This window comes from Netta rufina (genome assembly GCF_964035555.1).
Source record: "Netta rufina genome assembly, chromosome: 19".
NCBI classification, from domain to species: Eukaryota; Metazoa; Chordata; class Aves; order Anseriformes; family Anatidae; genus Netta; species Netta rufina.
In genome coordinates this window covers 401,812-409,195 of record NC_140143.1, presented here as the reverse complement: position 1 = coordinate 409,195, position 7,384 = coordinate 401,812, and the positions used below count along the sequence as shown (strand labels likewise).

The 7,384-nt window shown below is 70.5% G+C and overlaps 1 protein-coding gene across 2 annotated transcripts; it reads left to right on the top strand.

Annotated features, from left to right (window-relative positions):
• Positions 1–3,819: 3,819 nt before the first annotated feature.
• Positions 3,820–7,171, top strand: LOC311216841 (uncharacterized protein). Of its 2 annotated transcripts, none has more exons than XM_084298397.1 (8): positions 3,820–3,961; positions 4,177–4,301; positions 4,444–4,527; positions 5,224–5,312; positions 5,523–5,708; positions 5,822–5,959; positions 6,108–6,300; positions 6,417–7,171. In XM_084298397.1, exons 2-8 carry the CDS (start codon positions 4,235–4,237, stop codon positions 6,752–6,754), a joined length of 1,095 nt encoding a protein of 364 aa, XP_084154523.1. In that variant the 5' UTR covers positions 3,820–3,961; positions 4,177–4,234; the 3' UTR covers positions 6,755–7,171. The 2 variants fall into 2 exon arrangements, with proteins under 2 accessions (XP_084154523.1, XP_084154522.1); XM_084298396.1 differs by having other exon boundaries at positions 4,174–4,301.
• Positions 7,172–7,384: the final 213 nt, after the last annotated feature.

The following is a 7,384-nucleotide window of genomic DNA, read 5'->3' as shown; positions in this document are numbered from 1 at the left end:
GTGCTGGGCAGCCCTGGTGGCTCCCGCACGCGGGGGCACTTATGGAGGGGCCAGGGCTGGCAGCTGGTGCGGAGGGGCCACACAGCACCCCACCCTCGGTGCCAGCCTGCACCTCCAGCATGACCTGGCATGGGCAGCAGCACTGCACAACGCGGCACGGCATGGGACAGCACGTGGCATAGCACGGCACAGCACAGTGTGGCATGGCACGGGACAGCACAACGTGGCACGGCACAGCACAATGTGGCATGGCATCGCACAACGTGGCACGGCCCAGCGCAGCACAGCGTGGCACAGCGTGGGACAGCACAACGTGGCACGGCACAGCACGGCACAACGTGGCACAGCACGGCACAGCACAGCGTGTCGGAGGCCTGGCTGTCCCCCTGACAGGCTGAGCCAGGAGCCCAGCACATCCCAGCGCTTCCAGGCATCGCTCCATGGTTCCCGACAGTAGGAAATCAGTTGGCTCCACGGCTCCTACCACTCGGGGATGATTGATGCTCACGCTCCCTTTGCCCAGGCCTTAGCGGGGCCCTCCAGGGCTGGCCAGCTCCAGCCTGCTGGATAAGTTATCGCGCCCCACAGAGCACACTGCGAGGTCGTGGGGCCAAGGCAGCACAAGAGGAAAACACCCCCAGCACGTGGCGAGGGCTGCAGCCAGCCCACCTCCCCATGGCATGGGATGCCCCGTGGCACCAGCACCCCGCAGGCCCTGCACCGCACACCCTGCAGCCCGGCAGGGCTGCCTCCACAGCTCCAGTAGCACCCAAACCCAAAGTAGTCCCAAATCCAGTAGTCCCAAACCCGAGCAGAACCAGGCATCTTGCTGCACCCAACCCCCCGAAGGCCCCACTGAGAGACCCTTCCCTGGCCCAGAGCCCCGGCAGGGCAGCCCCAAGCCCCATCCTGCCCCCGCCCCACGCAGAGCCCCAGCAGGAGCAGGGCAGCAATCAGGGAGTGCACACCCCAGGCGGCAGCGGGTGCACCCCAGCAGCCCCCAGCCCCCTCAGCCCTCTGTCTGGGAGGCAGGGAGCAGAGCTCCCGGTGCTCCCCAAGCCGTGTCCGCACAGCCTGGCCGGCGGCCCTGGGCACACGTGTGTGCAGGGGGGGGCAGTGGCTCAGCCCCGGCCGCAGCGATGGGTGAGGAGCCTGGAGCTGCACCAGCCCCCAGCCCAAGCCCCCCCCGAGGGACCCACAGGGAGGACACCCAGCAGGGCCCCCAGCCCCAGGGTGGCAGCCGGGGGGGCAGGAGGTGTGCTGCCAGTGCGGGCAGGGGCGCGGTGCCGGGCCCTGGCTGCTGCAGAGCCGCCTGTGGGGCCGGAGGCAGGGGGGAGCCCGGCCCGGCTCCGGGAATCGCCCCAGCGGCTGCCAGCTCCTGTGGCAGGGGGAGGGCGTAGGGAAACCCGATCCTCCCCAGCGGGATGTGGGATCCGCTCCTCGGCCAGGGCCCAGCAGCTAATTTTAGCCCTGGGGAGGCACCTTCACAGCATGCGCTCAGCCCGACGGCGGCTGCACGCTCGGTGGGGCCGGGAACCGCTGGGTCGGTGCTGGCAGGTGGTGGCCACAAGCCCGTGGCCAGCCTGGCCCCGGCTGAGCCCCCCCAGGCACCAGCCAAGCCCCCCGGCTGCCAGCCAGGCGCCAGCACTGCCCTCGGGCTGCCCACGCGCCTGTGGCCTTGGCTCCTCCAGCCCCGCACGCGGCCACAAGCCCTCCCCTGGGTGCCCGGTGCTGGCTCCCGCTGAGCCCCCCCACGGCCCCGCTGGGCTCCACGTGGCCTGGGGGGGGTGGGGGGACAGATGCTGGCGGCTGCGGGGTCCTGCTGAGGCCGCTCCTGGTGCTGAGCATCGCAGGCAGAGCCCCGGTGGCTTGCAGTGAGGGGGCTGCAGGACCCGGCAGTCCGCAGAGGATCCTCACCACGCAGCAAGGTGCTGCAAAGGGCTCGGCCACCTCCAGCGAGGTGTCCCCTGCCTGGTGCCAAACTCCAGGCCCACACCAGGGCCGCCACGGAGCTGCTGGTGGGAGGCTGCAAAACCCCGCACAGCCCCGCCAGTCCCTGAGCTCAGCATTGCAGACACCGCACCCAGCCCCAGGCCGTGCATGGTGCTGATGTTGGCCTGACAGCCCTACGGGCACCCCGGGCCCCGCCGGCAGTGCCAGGAGCAGCAGGAGCGGGTGGGCAAGCAGCCGAGGGGGCCGCAGCCAAGGCGCGAGGCATCCGCCTGGAGGTGCCGGGTGCCCAGCCCACGGGCACGCTTCCCCCAGCCCTTCGCCCACGGCCTGGCCGCGAGGCTGCCGCACGCTTACTGGAAGGGGAAGCTGCTGGGAAGGCAGCGCGTGCGGCGGGGAAGCCTCGGGGAGGAGAGGCGAGGCGCGGGGAGCCGGCAGAGCTCGGCTGTCCGTGCTCCCAGGTCCAGGGCCAGTAACGGGAAGCGTCTGCTCTCAGTGACGGTAAATCAGATCGGGGAGATTAGAGGCCTTTTTGCCTAATCATGAGCAGCTTGAAGTTGGAGGACAAGTTCCTGGAACAAAGAGGAAATGGAGGCAGTAAATAAAGAAAAACTGTTAACATGTGGCCCTGTGTGTGAAAAACGTCTCTGTGAAGGACTGTTTATGGCTCACTCATCTGCAGGGTGACAGCGCGGGCTGTGGCGGGCGGCAGCGAGGAGGCCCCGCGCCCAGGAGTGCGGGCAGCGAGCCAGGGGGGCTGCGGGGGCCGGGGCCGGGCGATGGAGGAGGAAGGCAGCAGCAGAGCGGGGCCACAATGCATGCGGCTGCACCGGGAACATGGCACGGGGAGGCTGCGGGCACAGCATGCATGAGAGGAGCGGCACCAGGCCCCTGAGGGGAGGGAGGGGGCCCTGCATCGCCATCCCCCAGCACCAGCAAGCTGCAGCGCCCAGCCCGTGGCAGCCCCGCTCCTCCTGCAGCACAAGGGGCACAGCCCAGGGGTGCAGGCCCGCTGTGTCCATGGAGCATCCCGCGTGTGCAGCCTCCCACCCGGTCCAGCCCGAGGGCAAGGAGGCGGGGGTCTCGCTGCTGTGCCAGGGATTTGTGCCAGCAGCCAGGTGCCCACAGTTCCCCCTCCCCAGTGCAGAAAGTGCTGAGAGCTGCGGAGCTGCCCGCGGCTGACAGCAGCACTGCTCTAATCCGTGTTTACCCGGCAGTGCCACAGGGCTGCTTGTCAGCTGTTTGCAGGGGCAGATGCAGCCAGAAGCTGGAGACGATTCCCAGCAGCAAAGGTCACCCCGTGCCTTTCCTGTCAGCAGCGTGGCGGCAGCAATTGCCATTAAACACACTTCTCTGTGTGCGTGCAGACTCGCAGGTCTGCCCGAGGAGCCGCAGCTGAGCGGGGCAGGCAGCCTCGTGCCACCCGGGCTCCCCGGGCAGCCCTGCCGGTGGGACGAGGGGCCACAGGGGGGCACGGGGGCATCAAGCAGCGCCCACCCCACAGCCCCAACCTCCACCTGCCCCCATGGTGACACCCGAGCGGCCACAGGCACGGCACAGGGGCATGGGACGGGGAGGATCTGCAGAGGGCCGGGCGCTGCAGGGCACCAACATCCCCTGAGCCGGCCCCGGGGGGTGCCTGGGGGCCCGTGAGGCAGCAGCGGGGCACCCGCCATCCCCGGCTGTCCCTCGGGTTGCAGCCCTCACAGCCTGGGTGGCCTCGGGCTGCCCCCCACGCTGCAGCCCCGCTGGGGAGCGTGGCCGGCTGGGCCGCAGGCAGCGGTGCAGGACGGCCTGTCCCTGCACGGACTACGCGCCCCGGGAGCCCTTGCGGCGGGGCGGTCCCGGCCATCCCGGCGGTCCCGGCGATGCTGGCGGTGCGGGGCGCGGGCGCTGCGCTCCGCCGGGCCTGGCTGCACAAACCGGGGCCCCGCCACAGCAGCAGCAGGGCGAATGGGGGCACCGGAGCCGGGGGCGATGCGTGGCCGGTGCGGGGCGGAGCGGCCCTGGGGTGCGTGCAGGCAGCTGGCAGCAGGCTGGGGGTCACGGCTGGGCTCAGCACCGCCTGGGTGGGCTGCACGGGACCCTCCCAGAGCAGGTGCTGGTGCAGGCCCAGCTCTGCACAGCCACTGCTGCGGGGTCTGGCTTGGTGCAGGGCACGGGGGTGCGGGGCAGGCCTGTCCCCGGGGACTGGCGCAGCTGCAGGGACCCCGCTGTCCCCAGCAGGCACCCGCAGCACGTGGTGGACCTGCGCAGCGACACCGTCACCCAGCCCAGCGAGGCAATGAGGCGTGCCATGGCCCAGGCTGCTGTGGGAGATGATGACTATGGCGAGGATCCCACGGTCAATGGTGAGCACGGGGGAAGCTGCTCCTGAGCTGCAAGGGACAGCGGGGCCAGGGCTGGGGAGGGGGCCAAGGCTGTGGGTCACGGGGCTGCGGTGCCCCCTCCAAGGGCCAGCACTCAGGCTGTCTGTGCCTTTCCTCCATGCAGAGCTGCAGCACCTGGCCGCAAAGTTGCTAGGGATGGAAGATGCCCTTTTTGTACCCACAGCCACGATGGCAAACCTCATTGCAGGTGAGTGCCCAGAGCTCAGTGCAGCTCTCCCTCCCCAGCCTCACTCCTCTCTAGGAGAGCCCCGGTTCTGCTCAGAAAGCTCCAGGTACATCACGTCCGAATGGCCACAGGGGAGAGCCCGGTGGAGAAGGCAGCTCGGAGCTCCTGCTCAGCTGGGTGCCTCTCCTGGTGTGCTCAGCCCATTCAACCAAAAGCTTCAACAGTGCAGCATGAATCCAGCCAGACCCCAGAGCTGCTGTCCTGCTTCCCCTTACTGGTGGAGAGGGTTCCCATGGCCACCCCTCGTGCTCCATTAACCTTTACCCAGCTCGCTTTCCTGCCCCGCGCATGAGCAGGGCTCTGCTGTGTGCTGCAAGGAGGGTGGGCTCCGCTCCAGCTCTGGCCACGTGCGTGCATGGGGCAGGGAGGGCGAGCAGGGCCCCCCCAGCTGCTCCCCACCCTCACCCTGCTCCCCTGCCTCCTGCCATGGCAGGCAGGCCCCACGAGGACCTGCCCCACGCTCGGAGCAGCTCCAGCACTCCCCCAGGGTCGTGCCCCCGTCCCGCAGGCGATGTCCTGCTGCAGAGCGGTGCCGCGGCCGGCACCGGAGCCCTGCAAAGCACCAGAGCCGCAGGGCCGCGGGCATCCCCAGCTGAGCCGCCCTGCTCGGGGCTGCCCGCGGCCGCGCAGCTCCCTCACGGCCCCTCTGTGCCGCAGTGATGTGCCACTGCCAGCGCAGGGGGGCTCAGCTGCTCCTGGGCGCCGGGGCGCATCTGCACGTCTACGAGCACGGCGGGGTGGCGCAGGTAGGTGCCGGGCTCCGGCCCCAGCACGGCTCCCTGCGGGCACGGCGGCTTGCTGCTGCCCTCCTCTGGCTGCCGGGGCCGCATGGAAGGCTCCGGCCCGGCCCGGGACGGCACGGCCCGAGCCGCAGCCCGGGGCTGGCGCTGGAGGCAGGGATGGAGGGGACGGGGAGGGCAGGGCCGGTCCCCCCCAGCTCCGCTCCCTGGGCGCAGGTGGCTGGGGTGCACTCCCAGGCGCTGCAGGACCTGCCCGACGGCACCTTGGACCTGGAGCAGCTGGAGCTGGCCGTCCGGGAGGCCCACGGCAGCCGGTACCATCCCCGCCCCGAGCTCGTCTGCCTGGAGAACACGCACAGCTCGGCCGGGGGCCGCGCGCTGCCCCTCGCCCACCTCCAGCAGGTGGGAGCCGGCGGCGGGTGGCACGGAGGGGCTCATGGAGGGGCTGGCGGCAGCAGCTCCAGGGGGCACCAGCAGCTCCCGGGGACACCGGTGGCTCCTCCGCCCCTGCCCAGGTCCACCAGCTCGCGGAGCGCTATGGGCTGCGGGTGCACATGGACGGAGCGCGGCTGCTGAACGCGGCAGTGGCCCAGGCCGTGGAGCCAGCACAGATCACCCAGCACTGCGACTCGGTGTCCCTCTGCTTCTCCAAGGTGAGCTGGGGCAGGGAGGGAGCTCCCGGGACTGGACAGGAGCAGCTCAAGCTGGGGCCTCGCCCTCCTTCAGGGCACGGGGCAGGGGCTGCGCGCCAGCTCATGGCCAGGGCAGGGCAGCGCTCAGGCTGCCCCCCTGGACCCCCAGGGCCTGGGTGCCCCAGCTGGGGCCGTGCTGGCCGGCCGCCGGGCGTTTGTGGCGGAGGCCTGGCGCGTGCGGAAGCTGCTGGGCGGAGGGATGCGGCAGGCAGGGGTGCTGGCAGCCGCTGCCCGCATCGGGCTGGAGCAGGCAGAGGCGACGCTGCGCAGAGACCACAGCAACGCCCAGCGCTTCGCTCGAGGTACCTCGGGCCCTGGGCAGGGGGCCCCAGCATGGGCTCTGGGCAGGGCTCGAGCAGCCGCCCCTCGGGGAAGCCGGGCACCGGGCTGGCAGCCCGACAGCCCCTGCCTCCCTCAGGCATCCAGGAGCTGCAGTCACCTCTGTGCTCCGTCAGCCTCCCGGCCGTGGAGACGAACATGGTGATGGTGGCGGTGCCGGGGGGCTGGCCGTCTCCAGCAGAGCTCTGCGCCTACATGCGGGCAGTGAGCGAGGAGGAGCTGGCTGAGACAGGCCATGCTGTCAGCGTGCTGCTCTTCCCCTGGGCAGCGCACACTCTGCGCGCGGTCTGGCACCGCGACGTCTCAGCCCGCGACACCGAGCTGGCACTGAACAAGCTGGGCTTTGTGGCCAGGAAGTGCCAGGAGAGGCTGGCCCTGGGACTGGGCCCTGGGCCTCCGAGTGCTGCGGGGCACTGAGCCCAGCCGGCAGCGTGCCTCCCCCAGCCCCAGTGGGGGACAACGGGCAGGTCTGCAGCCCGCAGAGGGGCTGGGACCACCCGCAGCGTGCTCCAGGCTGCAGCACAACACCCCCCACCCCTGCCTGCAGCCCCCCAAGACAGCCCAGAGCCCCGGGAGAGCGCAGGTCACAGCTTCCCTAGCGAGCCCAACGCCTCCTAGCAGGGAGCTCCTTCCCAGACGTGCCCTGGGAATGGAGGGGAGCCCAGAGCTGACACCAGCACCCACGCTGTGCCAAGGCAGCTCCTCACCCAGCAAACACCATCTGAGCACCCTCTGGTCCTCAGCCCGCACAGCACCCAGGGGCAGAGGCAGGCACCCCGCTCCAGGCACCCCAGCATCTGGGGCCGTAGGGGCCGGGCTGCACAGGAACAGCAGGGCAGGAGGTGTTCCATGCAGCCCTGTGTGCTCAGCTCAGCTCTTGCTGCTCCAACTGGGGTCTAAATAAATGTGTTCTGGCAGTGCTATGGCTGTGCAGGGTAATTCCTCCCAAGGGTGCTCCTGAGCTCCCTGAGCTCCTGAGGACCTGAGCTCTGCAGGAGGGCAGCTTCTCTGTGTGTCAGCTAAGAGTACTCTAGCTGAGCACAGCAC

Bases quoted from the DNA above. Each gene is read 5' to 3' on its own strand.
- LOC311216841 (XM_084298397.1), top strand. From the start codon at position 4,235: ATGAGGCGTGCCATGGCCCAGGCTGCTGTGGGAGATGATGACTATGGC. The intron at 4,302-4,443 runs GTGAGCACGGGG...TCCTCCATGCAG, and splicing joins CGAGGATCCCACGGTCAATG to AGCTGCAGCACCTGGCCGCA. The intron at 5,313-5,522 runs GTAGGTGCCGGG...CCCTGGGCGCAG, and splicing joins AGCACGGCGGGGTGGCGCAG to GTGGCTGGGGTGCACTCCCA.